Genomic DNA, 16,173 nt, shown 5'->3' with positions numbered 1-16,173 from the left:
AAATTAAATTCCATTTCCCATCTATAACTCCACTCTGATATCTTGTTCAGGTCTTCTTGTAATGTTCCACAGTCCTCTGCACTCTCAACTTTCTTCAGCAACTTTGCATCATCTGCAAAAAGGCTCATGTAACTGTTCACACTCTCTGTCATATAATTTATATAAACTGCAAACATGATTGGTGCAAGTACTGAGCCTTGGGGTACTCCACTTATGACTTCCCTCCATGATAATTTTTTATCTTTTACCACCGTTCTCATTTCTCTGTTTGTCAAGAAATTTTCCATCCATCTCAGCAGGCCCCCCCTTAGCCCACCATTATGCTTCAACTTCCACAACAATTTCCTGTGTGGCACTTTATCGAAGGCCTTCTTCAGGTCTAAATAAACACAATCTGCCCATCCATCTCTTTCTTGCATTATATCCACCACTCTAGAATAAAAACTCAGTAAGTTTGTAACACACAATCTCCCTCTCCTAAATCCAAATTGTTGCTTTATTATCACTTCAATTCCTTCTAGGAACTGCATCCATTTATCCTTCACCAATCTTTCACACATTTTGCACACCACACGTGTTAGAGACACAGGTCTATAGTTTAAGGGCTCCTCTTTACTACCACCTTTGTAGACTAGCACTATGTTGGCTCTCTTCCATTCAATTGGGACTCTACTTTCAAACAGTGTGTGTGTGTGTGTGTGTGTGTGTGTGTGTGTGTGTGTGTGTGTGTGTGTGTGTGTGTGTGTGTGTGTGTGTGTGTGTGTGTGTGTGTGTGTAATAATAATAATAATAATAAACGGTTTATTATTTAGGCAGTTGACAAACTGAAAATGTACATAGGGGATGGGGAAAAACTTAACATTAATCCTAACGGAAGACTAATCTAGGAGGGAAATACTATCGATTGATGGCTCGCACCATGGTGGGAATCGCACTGAGTCTGTACCGGTCCGTGCGCGGCGCCTTCAGGGGCGTTATTTTGTTGTGGTGTCTGGTGGCACGGACAGGGCGAGGCGCGTCGGGCGGCAGCATGTCTCTGAGACGCGGATGATGCAGTAGTCCCTTCCCAAACTTCTCCAGAGCCTCTCGGTGCCTGGTGGATATTCTGGACAGACTCAGGGTGGTCAGGGCTTCTTCATAGGTGGTGTATGCAGGGCCAAGGATGACCCTGCACGCCCTTTTCTGCACACTCTCTAGCTGTAGCTGTTGAGTGTGTGTGAGGGAGGAGGACCACGCTGGGGAGGCGTACATGAGTTTGGGGAGGATGAAGGTGAGGTACACCCCCCTTAACTCATCTGTCGGCGTCCCCAGCGACCTGAGTCTGCGCAGCATGTACAGCCTGTAGGTAGCTGATCTCACGGTGCTGGCGACATGCTGCTTCCAGGTCAGCTGGTCTTCCACCGTGACTCCGAGAAGCTTGGCACATTGGACCACCTGGAGGGGGTGAGGGCCCACTGTGAGCCGGGGAGGGGGCACTGGTACAGAGGAGGTACAGAAATGCATCACCACAGTTTTGCTGTGGTTGATGGTCATCCTGCTCTCCTCTGTCCACGTCTGCAGTCGCTCCAGAATTGCTTGCAGTGGCGAGTAGTCCGGGTTCTTGTTGGAAACTGGGACGCCCACGGTGCAGTCGTCCACATACTTCCAGCGATGGGGGGTGTCGGTGAGGGCGTCGTTGATGAGGAGGAGGAAGCATAGAGGACCCATCTTGGTCCCCTGGGGGACTCCACATGTCAGCTGTTGGAAATTAGAGACAGAGCCCTGATAGCGAACGGCCTGACGTCTCCCTGTGAGGAAGTCGGCTAGCCACGCTATCAGATTAGGAGGGAGACCCAGACTTACTGCCTTGCTGATGACAACAGTGTGATCAACTAGATCAAAGGCTTTTTTGAAGTCGACAAAAGCAACAGCTAGAGAGGTGTTTCGCTTGTCCAGGTGGCTGTGGATGAATTCAAGGAAGCTGGTCAGGTAATGTGAGGTGGAGGTGGCTTTAATATTTCCGAATTGTCTGATATCCACGGTGTTACAAATTTTGGTGTATGCCCAGTCATATACAAAATCTTCACAAATAAGGCTAGGGATGGGGGTGATAGAGACTGGCCTGAGGTCATTGAGTGACTGAGGACTGGAAGTTTTGGGGATGGGAGTGACATAAGATGTCTTCCAGTCCGCGGGGCAAGAGTGTTGGGAGAGTGAGGCGTTTATTATGGAGCATAGCGGTGTTGCTAGCTCTACAGCAAATTCCTTGTAAATTTTTATAGGAAGGTCAGTGGGTGTGGTGGATCTTGGTTTAAATTTAAGTATTCTCTTAAAAACATCCATCGCCTGGACAGTGTGTGGAGGGGAGGGAGCGGGCAGATAGGCAGGAAGCGGAGTGGTGTGGAGGGGAGGAAAGGTTTGACAGATAGCAGCAAAGTGATCGTTCATCTCCTGAGCCGCGAGATTAGCAGGAAGGTGTGAGGTGCAAGGAAGGGATGAAGTGTGCTTTTGTAAGCCACACAAAGCTTTGATCTTAGCGTACCACTGTCTGTTGTTGGTCAGCTTGAGGTGGTGTATCTTGTCTGGGTAATAGCTTGCCTTTGCATTCTTAATCTCCCTGATTACTCTGTTTCTTAGTTTCCTGTAAAGGACCGGGCAGGAGTGGAACGCCCAGGTCCGCTGACGCATGAGTCTTTTAATGCGGGGCGTCATCCAGGGAGCATCAGACGGGTGCGTTGTGACGCTCTTGGCTGGGAAGTAGTGGTGGAAGGCTGCTGTAGTAGTGGCGACGTAGTTTTGCCATTTTAAGTGGACGTCCTCCTCATCCAGCACCTCGGTCCACGGGTGTTGTGTCACCCACTGCCCAAACTCCCTCATGGCTGAGTCAGGCATGGGGCGGTGGGTCCTGGTGACAGCTGACCGGGGGGTCGAGGTGGTGGGTGTGGGTGACCACAGTATGGAGAGGTGGGTGCTCCGTCCCATGGGAGGCAGCGGCTTGGGTGGCGAGTACTGCTGGCCCAGGTCTGTGAGGATAAGGTCGAGGATGGCTTGCTGGTGGGTGGGGAAGTCCACGACCTGGGTGAGGTGTAGCTGGTGTAGGATATCATTGATATCTAATCTGTTAAAGTCCCCACAGATGACCAGCTTGGCAGCAGGATACCTCACCCTCAGGGCATCAGCAGTGTTGATGATGTGAGCGGTGAGCAACTGTGCAGTGGCGGCTCGTGGGGGGTGGTACACGACGCAGACTATGATGGAGGCCGTGTTGTTGGGATGGGAGGGGGGCGTGACTCTCACCCACAGGGCCTCCACACCGGCAGGAATATCGACAGGGAGGTGTGAGGGGCTGAGGGCAGAGCGGCAGAAGACGGCCACTCCCCCCCCCCTGCGCCCTGACCTGAGGTGATGGTATAGCTGGTAGTCCTGCATCGTGCACACCTCAGGAACAATCTGCCACGCCTCAGTAACCGCCACAATGTCCGCACAAGTAGATCTCACCGTCACAATCACTTCGTCCATCTTGTTGGCCAGAGACGTTGCATTAAATAAGAGGAGTGAGGGAAGACTATACCACGTTCTCGGCACCTCAAAGTGTTTGTATTCCCTCTTCTCCACCCTGCGGTCGTCTCTGGCACTGGAGGTCACTACCTTGATGGGACGCACCACACTTTTGCCTCCTCTCGATCCACGGTTTCGAAATAGTTTTAAGGACTTAAGGCACTGTATCACGTTGGGTGGCGGGTACCCAGATCCTCGTCTACGACGCAGGAGGTAATTGCGTTCGTATGTTTGCACTGAAGCACTCATTTTTCTTTATGTATCACACGCATTCGCTACAAGTGTTCACAAAAACAACAATCCCACCAGATCGAGCCTCAAACTAAACGCTAAAAGTTGAAAACAGAAAAGTAAAAAAACAAAACAAAACGAGGTCACTATCACTAGGGGGCGGGGAAGGCCAACAAGTTGGCCGAGGCTGCTCGAGAGCGCCAAGGTCACACGTCCTGCCCGTATGAGGTCAAGACGGTGTGTGTGTCTGTGTGTGTGTGTGTGTGTGTTTGCATGCTGCTAAAAACTGGGTATGGTCTATATCACACCCTACAAGGTTGATGAGTGAAGACATGAAAACTTTCACAATCCACAGGAGAGAGAGAGAGAAAAAAAAAGAAAAAAAAAAAAAAAAAAAAAAAAAAAAAGTGACTCACATGTAGGGACTGGGCTGTACTCCTGTTGCATCTGATATGAATCTGAACTCTGGCAAGGCATCACGAGGAGGTGTTTGCCTATTGCTGTCTGTCAGATTCCTCTCATTGTAGTGCAGCATGTTGCTATCCTCAGTGTCCTCAATCCTCATTTCACTGATTTCATCTTCAATGATCTGGGGACAACAGACTTAGTTATGATTTTGGTTAGTCATTAGAGTTTAGTTGTAAGGAGCATGGAAAACCAGAGATTAGTTTCTATTCAATATCATGATCAATGCTCTCTTTCCCTATCTGAGGACTTGCTCTCTCTTCATGTCTCACAACAAGATGGCGAAAAAAAAAAAAAAAAAAAAAAAAAAAAAAATATATATATATATATATATATATATATATATATATATATATATATATATATATATATATATATATATATATATATATATATATATATATATATATATATATATATCATTTTGACCACTGTAGTTAAATAAAAGAGCTACTGGTTACCACTAAACATGCAAGAATATGGTACTTTTAAACATTTCACTTAAGCAGAAACTTGTTCATATTGAAATGCCTCAGATTCTTTCCTTGCTTTATGTCATTAATCTTGCATGCTAACAAGTTCCCAAAACCTGATATCCTTGCCCTGCTCAAGCCTTGTCCTTCATCTTCTGACTGGCACATCTCAGACCAAGAGAAGAGGAGACCATCAGTCGTCTCTCCAAATGGGTTGAAGTCCAGCAAAAGTACACGGTCCTTGGCTGGACGGTACACATCAAATACATCTGGGGAAGAAAAAAAACATATATAAATACATACATACATACACATACATTAGTGATGTATCAGATATCTGCCCCTACAGAACATAAGCAATGAAAATACATGTATTGCTATCTGCATTTATATCTTAAAACAACAAAACATTCACATCAATATCCACAACCACATTTAAAAAAAAAAAAAAAAAAACTCTACCTGTGTCATAGAAACTGAGGTTGTGTGTGTGTGTGTGTGTGTGTGTGTGTGTGTGTGTGTGTGTGTGTGTGTGTGTGTGTGTGTGTGTGTGTGTGTGTGTGTGTGTATTTACCTAGTTGTGGTTTACAGGAGGGGAGTAATCTCAATAGTATCCCATATCTATATCTATCCAGTTTGGTCTTAAAAGCATGGACAGTTATGGCACTGACAATGTCTTCACTGAGTTCATTCTGTTTGTTCACACTTCTGTGAGGAAAACTATACTTCTTGATGTCTCTTCTACAGTACTCTGTACTGTAGAAGAGACTTGTACTCTGTGTCTAGAGTTATAAAACATTCTTTGTCCACATTTTCCATACCATTTATCATTCTATAGATGTTTATTAAATCCCCCCCTCTCTGTCCTATTTTCAAGGGTAGGAATTTCCATCATTTTTAATCTCACTTCATAGGTCGAATTACTCAACTTTGGAACCATCTTTGTACTCTTTCTAATTTTATAATATTCCTCTTTATATGAAGAGACCACACCACTGCTGTATATTCCAATCTTGGTCTTATCATGGAAATCAACAACTTTTTATCATTCATTCATCTAAATATGAGAATGCCATTCTTACTCTTTTTAACAAATTCATCGTCTCTACAGTAGTTTTATCAATGTGTCTGTCTAGGGTCAAATTTTCAGTAACTTTTACTCCCAAATCCACTTCCTCTTTTGATTTATGTAACTTCACACCATCCATCTCATAATGATATTGTATTTTTTCTTACTCTTACCAAACTCCATTACTTTACATTTACTTAAAATTGAATTCCATTTGCCAAGATTTACTCTGTCTACTTATCTTATTTAAATCATCTTGCAATACCATACAGTCATTTACATTTTCTACCCTTCTCATCAGCTTAGCATCATCTGCAAATAAGTTCATATAATTGTTTATTTCTTCATTTATGTCATTCACATAAACGAAGAAATAAACAGTTATATAAACTTACTTGCAGATGATGCTAAGCTGATGAGAAGAGTAGAAAATCTAAATGACTGTATGGTACTGCAAGATTATTTAAATAAGATAAATAGATGGAATAAATCTTGGCAAATGGAATTCAATTTAAGTAAATGTAAAGTAATGGAGTTTAATAAGAGTAAGAAAAGAATACAAAATTATTATGTGTGTGGAAAGAAGATTGACAGTGTCAAGGGCACAGAGTGTGTGTGTGTGTGTGTGTGTGTGTATGTGTGTGTGTGTGTGTGTGTGTGTGTGTGTGTGTGTGTGTGTGTGTGTGTGTGTGTGTGTGTGTGTGTGTGTGTGTGTGTGTGTGTGTGTGTGTGTGTGTGTGTGTGTGTGAAAGATTAAGTGTGAGTGTGAGAGTGAGAGCAGGGATGGGAGTGAGACTGAGTGAGAGCAAGCATGAGACAGTGTGAAAGTTAGCAAATGATGAAGTGTGAAAATGACTGAGCAAAAAATTATCATCAGGATTGCTAAATAGAATGACACTGACTAATAATGAGAATAGAATTACATGAGTGAATGCTATGGAATGAGTGAGGAGAAGAGAGTGAGATATGACTCCTTTCTCCCTTTATTTTTGACTTATAAGGGAAGGGAAGGTGATAGGGGAGGTTTGAGACAAGAGGAAGGAGGAAGGGAGAGGAAAGGAACAGGGACAGGGAGTTCGCAATGGGGGAAGGAGAGTACATGAAGCAAGGAAGTGGAGGAAAGGTGGAGAAGGAGGAAATAATATAAGCAGGAAAGCTGAGGAGGGAGTGAAAAATTAGAGGGAGAGAGGAAGTAGTGGCAAATAAGTATTCCCTTTTCCTATCCCACATTAATTTTTGTTATTCCTCCATTTATTCCCTTCCTTCTTCTACTCCCCTTCCCCAATTACATCACTAACATACATAATGAAGTGAAAGACAGATTAATGACTGCTATTACATTACTTTTACATATTTTTCTTATCAAATTACTTATATCAATACAAGCATCCAGCTGGATCTAGCACAATACCTACCTAGCAGTATAAGTCAATGAAAAAAGTTTTTATTATAAAAACTGCATTCCTGAAATAGCATGCACTAAAAGTAATTTGTACTGTACACCAAAGGTAAACATTTCCTTAACACCACAGAATATAACTTTAATGTGTCTCATCTTATTATGTGAAGATTTCACTTATCAATTAATAATACTCATAACAGGCCTCACTATTATTGCAAATTACTACAACAAGACTTGCACCTGCTTTATGGAAAAACAGTAATGGGTTTATTTTCTTCAACAACTTGATACACAAAAATAATCAAATTGAAGGTAATTTTTTCATATCAAATAAATACATCAAAGAACACTTGAAATATAAATGTTATCATCTCTAATACCATACTGATGGACTCTCAAAATGTCAAGGAAAAAATGTATTTCTTGCACACTGGATTTTTCTTGTTCCTCTGCTATTCTTTGCTGCACCAACCATTACCATTCTCACTTTCAGATAACAACAACCTCACACAAATATGTAATTTATTGTTGACTAGAGAAAGAAGACTGGAAAGATTACAGTATTCAAGGAAGCCATGCAAGGATCTTAATACATATGACTTCTGTCATGATCACTTAAGATCAGCTCTTAGGAACAGAGCTCTGATAAAGATTGATAGATAGTGTTATCTATGCTTTATTTTTAATAATGTCTATGGTATTCCTTTCCTCTTTATGTTTTATATAATTAATATCCAGTACTTTACTTACAGCTTTGAAGAGGGAATCTGTTTTCAATGTTTTCCCGCCAAAAGCTGATGATGTCGCTGCGAATATTGTTATGATCTCCACCAATGCAGGAGTAGCTCTGGCTTACATCCCTTTGAGAGATACCTGGGAAAGAGTAACACATGATGTTTATGTGGGTGCCAGTCTCATGTTAGAGAATACAAATAATCTGAAAACTAATCCAATATCTGAAATGCCTTATTTGTTGACCTATATATATATATATATATATATATATATATATATATATATATATATATATATATATATATATATATATATATATATATATATATATATATATATATATATATATATATATATATATATATATATATATATATATATATATATATATATATATAAGGTGGAGAGGGAAAGGGCAAAACCTCACCTACAAGTTCCTTATCCCTTACAAAACAGCGGAACTCATATGCTGGGTTGATGTCCATCCACTTGCGGAGAACAAGACAGTAGTCAATATGTGAATCAGCCTCACTTGAGTCATCACAGTCCTGTAAATGACCATGACTTGACCATGATTTGAAAACCACAGTTTCTACGTAAAAATTAACTAGATTTAAAAAAAAAAGAAGTTATTATGACTTTTCATATAAATGCACACAAATAAGCTTTGAATAATTCTTATATGATTGAATTCATGAAGAAAGCTATTCCAGTACTTATGTCCAAGGTCTAGCACTAAACACAATAACTAAGAATTTTTTGGTTGCAATGAATAAAAAACAGCTTTCTACCAAAAGACAAAGACTAAAAAATATGGGATTACAAACCTTAAAAGGGCCAGTGAGATCATGGGTCACAAAGCTACTGCTCTTGAGGAGAAGGAAAACATCCCCAGGGGTGCTGCACCTCAGAGAGTTATTGAAGGCAATCCAAGAGGCATCCTGGCATTAAAATGAAGAAAAGAATATAAATACCTTTCACTTTAAGCTTACCCAAACCAAAAAAATGGTGCTTTTAATCTACTATGATCAGGTCCATACTTGACAAACAAATAAACCAGGCAATGTTAAGGATTATGGATGCACTTTCTGCTAATGACACTTGCCAGCAATGAGATATGAGTGGTCTTTTCCTGCATGTCACTACCAGAGAAATTTCCCACAAGAAACTGAAATAAGTCAACCTCAATCTCAGTTTAACTTTTATAGACTATAGATGGAGTCAAAGGGATTTACTCTGATGGTGTCAGAACACAAACAGAATATTTTGAGATGAATGCCTTGATGAAAAATAAAAGTAATGGCTGTTACACATAAAAATCTAACCTTTGGGGCACTCCAGTTTAGCTTGGGAAATACACTTCCTCCCAGTTTAGCAATGGCATCTCGGATCTTGTTGGTGAAGTCTTCTAGTTTGGGGCCCTGGTGTGCATATATATATATATATATATATATATATATATATATATATATATATATATATATATATATATATATATATATATATATATATATATATATATATATATATATGTGTGTGTGTGTGTGTGTATATATAAAATTGGGGTGGGGGAAGAGAAAGTGTTGATCAATTAAGTAGCACCATACATAAAAATTCCCCCCCCTTCCCCACCTCTCTCTCTCTCTCTCTCTCTCTCTCTCTCTCTCTCTCTCTCTCTCTTCACTTGAGTGTTAGAATAGCAGTAAACTATGTTTTTTGGTGGTAAGAGTCTACTTGTGTAGGCAGATACTAATAGTCCTGTATGTTTATTGCAGCAAATCTTTGTCATATGTTCATCCCAGTAATTCATTTGACTAAAACTGCACTACTGGGATGAATGGGTAATTACATAGTAGATTATATATGTTTTCTCCCAAATGTACATGCATTAAAACAAGTATTCCATAATTAATTGTTTTTAAATTCTACTGATATGTAGAAAAAAATTTATAAACTAAGCAACTAATACACTGACCTTCCCTATGCCAGGCACACAAAGCTCTATGCTTGTATACACATTCCTCTTCCCTCGCTTTAAATTATACAAGGGGCCACAATTCCAATATTGTCCAATATAATCCTAAAGACATACATAAGAACATAAGAAATAAGGGAAGCGGGAAGAAGCAACCAGGCTTACACATGGCAGTCCCTGTTTGAAATATACCTACCTATTTCCATCTATTATCCCCATCCATAAACCCATCTAATCTTCTCTTAAAGCTCCCTAATGTCTTAGCACTAACAACGTGATTACTGAGTCCATTCCACTCATCTAACACTCTATTTGAGAACCAATTTCTTCCTATCTCCTTCCTAAACGTAAATTTTTCAAGCTTGAACCCATTATTTCTTGTTCTACCCTGGTTGCTGATCCTAAGAATTTTGCTTACATCCCCCTTGTTATAACCCTCATACCACTTAAAGACTTCTATCAGGTCCCCTCTTAACCTACGTCTCTCTAAAGAATGTAAATTTAACAGCTTCAATCTTGCCTTGTAAAGAATACTCCTCATCCCCCTGTATCCTTTTAGTCATTCTCCTCTATACTGATTATAATAAACCTATATCTTTACTGTAAAGTGGGGACCAGAACTGCACAGCGTAGTCTAGATGAGGTCTGACCAGCGCCAAGTATAGCTTTAATATTACTTCTGGCCTTCTACTTTTAACGCTCATAAAAATGAATCCTAGTACCCTATTTGCCCTGTTTCTGGCCTCTATGCATTGTTTTCCTAGATGGAGTTCAGAGCTAACCATAACTCCTAAATCTTTCTCGTACCCTGTACCTACCAGTTTCACTGTTTAATGTGTACCTACTGCGTGGATTTCCTCTACCTATGCTAAGTACTTTGCATTTGTTGATATTAAATTGCATTTGCCATCTGTCTGTCCGTCCATTCATTCATCCTATCTAAATCTGCCTGCAAGGCGATACCATCTGACTCTGACCTAATTAATCTACCTATCTTTGTGTCATCCCGCAAATTTACTAACATCACTACTAATTCCACTATCCAAGTCATTGATATATATTAGAAATAACAATGGGCCTAATACTGATCCTTGTGGCACCCCACTAATTACACGACCCCACTCAGATTTAGAGTTTAGAGCCGTTTATTACAACTCTTTGTCACGTGTCACTAAGCCATGACCTTATCCAGACCTTCATGACCCTTATCCAAACCTTCCCATCTATCCCATGTGCCCTAACCTTTCTCAGGAGCCTTTGATGGGGTACCTTGTCAAATGTCCTTCAAAGTTCTAGCTCAACTTTGCTCCATGTGATATCATGGTGCTAACTTCATCTTTTATTTGTTCAAATTTCTGATGATAATCCAGACACAATAAAAAATTTTGATCAATCATATTTTGTCTTTTCCTCTCATCCCTCATATTCCTATGCACCTGATCTGTTTTTTTTCCAAATGCCATTCTTTTCTGTGGCTAGTCACTCAACTCACTACTAAATATTCCAGTACTACATCAGCATACTATCTTTTTTCTATCAAATAATTCACCAGATGCCTGTACTGCATAAGAAAAAGCATAAAAATGAAGACAATGACCCTACTGGCTTGTGCTCAGATGTGGCAATCTTGGGAAACCGAGTTAGAATCCTGGTGGAAGCTAGCCATTTTTCAAACTGTCATGGAGTAGCTAAAGAATACCTACATGCCTCCTATCAGCCCTTTCTTCCATGGAAATTACATCAGGAAGTTCTGGGGAGGTGTCCCTACCAGCATTATAACTGGGCAGGGATCAACCACTTGAGTCCCCACAAATACATGATGCCAACCATCTAAGCCTTACAAAGAATAAACTACAGCAGAATTACCTACCAGTGTTACAAGTCATGAACATAAATAAAAGCTAGTGCCCTCTTTGCCCAGGATTCGAAAAAACATGGAAAAAAAGTCATTTTTTTTACTTGTTTTTTGGAGGGTTTTATTTTTTTTTTAGGATTTTATTATTATTATTTTTTTTATTCTTCACATTTATATCTAAATCAGTTTAAATAAGCAATTAAAAAGTAATCTAGAGTGAAACAAAAGGTTTGATTTTTTTTCTTTTTTCATGTAGGAGGGAGACCAGTTAAGAGCAAAAAAAAGGCCCACTGAGGTGTCGGTCCCTAAAGAGTCAAAACAGGTAGTCAGATATTACAGAATAAGTGTCTTGAAACCTTCCTCTTGAAAGAGTTGTTATAGGAAGGTGGAAATATGAAAGAAGGCAGGAAGTTCCAAAGCTTACCAAAGAAAGGGATGAATGACTGAGAATACTGGTTAACTCTTACAATAGAGAGGTAGACAGAATAGGGGTGAGAGGAAGAAGAAAGGAGTAGGTGTTAGGACTGAATCCTGAGGAACACCATTGTTAATAGATTTAGAAGAACAGTGACCGTCTACCACAGCAGCAATAAAACGGTCAGAAAGGACAGTTGAGATGAAATTATAAAGATAGAAGCCATAGGAAGATAGTTTGGAAATCAAAGCTTTGTGCCACACTCTATCAAAAGCTTATGATATGTCTAAGGCAACAGCAGGTTTCACAAAAATCCCTAAATGAAGATGGCCAAGACTCAGTAAGGAAAGCCAAAAGATCACCAGTAAAGTGGCCTTGATGGAACCCATACTAGTGATCAGAGAGAAGGTTGTGAAGTGAAAGGTGTTTCAGAATCTTCCTGTTGAGGATAGATTCAAGACTTTAGAGAGGCAGGAAATTAAAGCAACAAGACTGTAGTTTGAGGGATTAGAATGGTCACTCTTTTTAGGAAAAGATTGAATGTAGGCAAACTTCCAGCAAGGAAGGTAGATGTTGATAAATAGAGTTGGAAGGGTTTGGCTAGGCAAGGTGCAAGCACGAAGGCAGAGTTTCAGAGAACAATAGGAGGGACCCCATGAGGTCTATAAGCCTTCCGAGACTTTAGGCCAGTGAAAGCATAGAAAACATCACTGTGAAGGATTTTGGTGGGTAGCATGAAGTAGTCAGAGGGTGAAGGAGAAGGAGGACCAAGCCCTGAATCATCCAAGGTAAAGTTCTTAGCATGGGTTTGAGCAAAGAGTTCAGCTTTAGAAACAGATGAGATGGCAGTGGTGCCATCAGGTTGAAATAGAGGGAAAGATGAAGAAGCAAAGTTACTGGAGAAGTTTTTGGCTAAGTGCCAGAAGTCACGAGAGGAGACAGATCTTGAAAGATTTTGACACTTCCTATTAATGGAGATCAGGCACTTGTTTAGGTCATACTGATATAGGTTGGACAAAGCCTGTGTTAATTTGTACTGTATAGGGAATGAATGGATCAGGCTTGACTACTTTTACATTTTTTATGTATATATACATATACAGACCTTATTTATCAATATAATATAGAAGTAAATTTTGATAATATATATATAAAAAAACCCACTTAGGTTTTTTTTTTTTTTTTTTTTGTCTTTTTGGTTGTTATTTGGGTGCTTTTTTTTTTTTTAATGTCAACCCTGTCTTTGCTTCACACAAACCTCAACAACACTGCCAGAAGTCTCACAGTGGTCCCAGTCCTGAGTGGGCTCCTCAGGCATGGGCCCACGCTCATATGTCATTTCAGGCTGTGAACCCTCAGGCAATACCAGCGTGCCATCATCCTGCAAGTAGGTAAGCACCTCCGGTGTCAGGGGCATCACCAGGCTGTTGGGAGATATGATACATTTTATATTAACCATGTCATCTATTAATGAAAAAACTACTTCCTCCTCTCTTATAGATGGCAAGCTGCTGTGGCAACCACCACCCAGGCCATAGCGTATGTATACTTCAATTTTCATCCTTGTTTGGCTTGATATTCATGTTCAAACACAGATGGACAAAGGAGCACAGCTGTCTCTTAACATCTGCAGGGGTTAGGTAACAAACACACATGTGAATGTTGAAAATGCACATATATCTGTTGGCCTCCTTAAAACATCTCAGGATCCCCTATTTTCTTAAGCAGATAAAATTAATATTGCCAGATCTCATCACACTTATCCTGTCTTTCTCCTCCAGCCTACAAATCATTGTTACTGCCAACAAAACATATGTTCTGTGAAAAACAGCATTTTTCTTTGAACCGAATGTTAAAAAAAGGAAAAAAAGGGAGGTGTTTGGTAACTTGGGTTCCACTGTACTTTACATTATTTTATTTTTTATATGATCTGATCACAACATAATTTGAGATATTGCTGCTGATGGTTTCTCAATTTGAATCTCAAATCAGTTTGGTGCCTGTGGCAATGGGATGCTTACAATGTGCTGTACATCACCACAGCTTCTTAATATTCTTGTTTTATGGCATGCACATAAATTTTTTTTCTGGTGTGGTCTTTGTTGTGTTCTTGCACTATGAAACATAACACCAATGAAGAATAGTTGGTGACTCTGGTATGATGGGCTGTAAATGCACAAGATCTATCCTGTGGTATTCTACACTGCAGTAGGCAGCAGTTGCTGGGATCTGCTGGATGATGATGTCACAGCCACTCCACATGCAAGCTGCCATCTGTTTACTTTATCAGAATCTTGAGAGGTTTTATCTCACCACATTTACTTTAGCTTGTCAAATTAATAATGTCATAAGAGACACCCTTGTAGTGGTGGGGTTTCAAGCATAGTCAGCAGCACCATCTTCTTTGATGGACTGCTCATCACTGGAGGGTTCAATGCCCATCAGCTCCATGGAAAAAGTGCTTCTCCTTGGGCACCATATGACATTGTTGCACCTTCCTTTTTTTTAATAATCAATCAATCAAACATCGTAAGAGAATTCAGTACATTAAAAAGCTTATTAAATATTTTAACAGAAAAAATGGCATGCAACCAGTTCATTCTTTATGTCTTATGCCAGGGATTAGACTGGAAAGGCAACTATGTCATGCACATTCAATTACTTTGTACATCTTTGTTTTGTGAATTAGAAAATAAGATTGATGATGTGGCAAATAAATGACGGGCACAATTTTCACTGATAACTCATAACCTGCACTTAACCTTTATTTATGGAAAAAAAAAAAGTTTATAGAGAATAGATTCATTCACGTATTATAATCCACTACGTGAGGTGGATTTCCTGAATCCTTTATAAACCTCTGATGGTGATGCTTTTAGAAATCAAACTGCTGTTTGCACATAATTACAACTGTCTCACATTATTGTTGTGTTCAAGTGCTAGACGGATGTAGTTCTGGACATTTCGCGATAAAGTACAGCTGAGTGGCCACTAACTGAAACCCTTGCTTGAAGGCCTTGTCACGCTACACCCGGCCCTGGCTGCCGTTGTAATAGTGTTGCGTCAGCCATCAGAACATTTAGGCGTTTGACAGCGGTCCATGTGTGTGCCTCTCTCCGCCTGACCCTCCTCACCTCTTGATGGAGCACTTCTTGAACTTGTCATACCACGCTGGGAAGCTGCACCCCATCACGTCCTGAACCTTCATGGTGCACACGCCACCACCACACAAGGACACGATGAAAACTGCTAATATCAGTGATGACAACTAAACACTCGTCCCTTCCCTCACACATTAGCTGATGATGGTGATGGTAGCGATGGAAGAGTCACAGTCTTGCCAACGGGGGACCAAGAGGTACAACAACCTCAAAATACATGGATTGGTTCACACACGATATAACACTTTCCTACGAATAGTCAGAATTTTCCTATACCACAAGTATCATATCTTCATTCATTTAAGTCATAAAACATTATCCGTTGCATGTTTATTGTATTTTTTTCGTTGTATTCGACTGTAACAAGCTCTTAGTATTGCGTGCTTTTATCGAAATAATTGTATAACTGGAATGAAAAAGCAAATTTGCCTGAGTTAACAAGAAAATAAAAATATTCATAATATCATGACGTAGCATTTCTTCCTATTTTTATGGTATTTATTTATTTACTTACTCATTAACTTCCCTGCAATCTAATACATAAAAATAATAATTTCGAGTAAAACATGATGATAAGGGAATCTTACAAGAAAGAAAAAACGTGCACGGTAACATTATTATTATTATTATTATTATTATTATTATTATTATTATTATTATTATCGTGTAAATTAGGGTATATCTTTAATCCAACCAAACAATTCTTTCAACTTAGTAATATATATATATATATATATATATATATATATATATATATATATATATATATATATATATATATATATATATATATATATATATATATATATATATGACATTTAGAATATGATATAATACGAAGAGGATAGTTTTGTT

At 39.5% G+C, this 16,173-nt stretch overlaps 1 protein-coding gene across 4 annotated transcripts in view; it reads right to left on the bottom strand.

The window, feature by feature from the left end:
• LOC135104493 (translation initiation factor eIF2 assembly protein-like) overlaps nucleotides 1–15,481 on the bottom strand; it is a 31,254-nt gene extending 15,773 nt beyond the window's left edge. For all 4 annotated transcript variants that reach the window (XR_010270458.1, XM_064012043.1, XM_064012045.1 and 1 more), the window contains exons 1-8: nucleotides 15,292–15,481; nucleotides 13,416–13,581; nucleotides 9,238–9,333; nucleotides 8,740–8,853; nucleotides 8,340–8,460; nucleotides 7,928–8,050; nucleotides 4,836–4,975; nucleotides 4,185–4,357 (exon numbers count right to left, since the gene is read on the bottom strand). Coding sequence is in view for 3 of the 4 variants with exons in the window: in XM_064012043.1 (XP_063868113.1) it covers nucleotides 4,185–4,357; nucleotides 4,836–4,975; nucleotides 7,928–8,050; nucleotides 8,340–8,460; nucleotides 8,740–8,853; nucleotides 9,238–9,333; nucleotides 13,416–13,581; nucleotides 15,292–15,365 (1,007 nt within the window). In the remaining variant the exon portion in view is untranslated. The remainder of the gene's footprint in view (nucleotides 1–4,184; nucleotides 4,358–4,835; nucleotides 4,976–7,927; nucleotides 8,051–8,339; nucleotides 8,461–8,739; nucleotides 8,854–9,237; nucleotides 9,334–13,415; nucleotides 13,582–15,291) is intronic.
• Nucleotides 15,482–16,173: the final 692 nt, after the last annotated feature.

The sequence above is a fragment of the Scylla paramamosain genome, chromosome 10 (assembly GCF_035594125.1).
Source record: "Scylla paramamosain isolate STU-SP2022 chromosome 10, ASM3559412v1, whole genome shotgun sequence".
NCBI lineage: Eukaryota > Metazoa > Arthropoda > Malacostraca > Decapoda > Portunidae > Scylla > Scylla paramamosain.
Note: the sequence above shows the minus strand (reverse complement) of the source record. Positions and strands in the feature narration are given on the sequence as shown.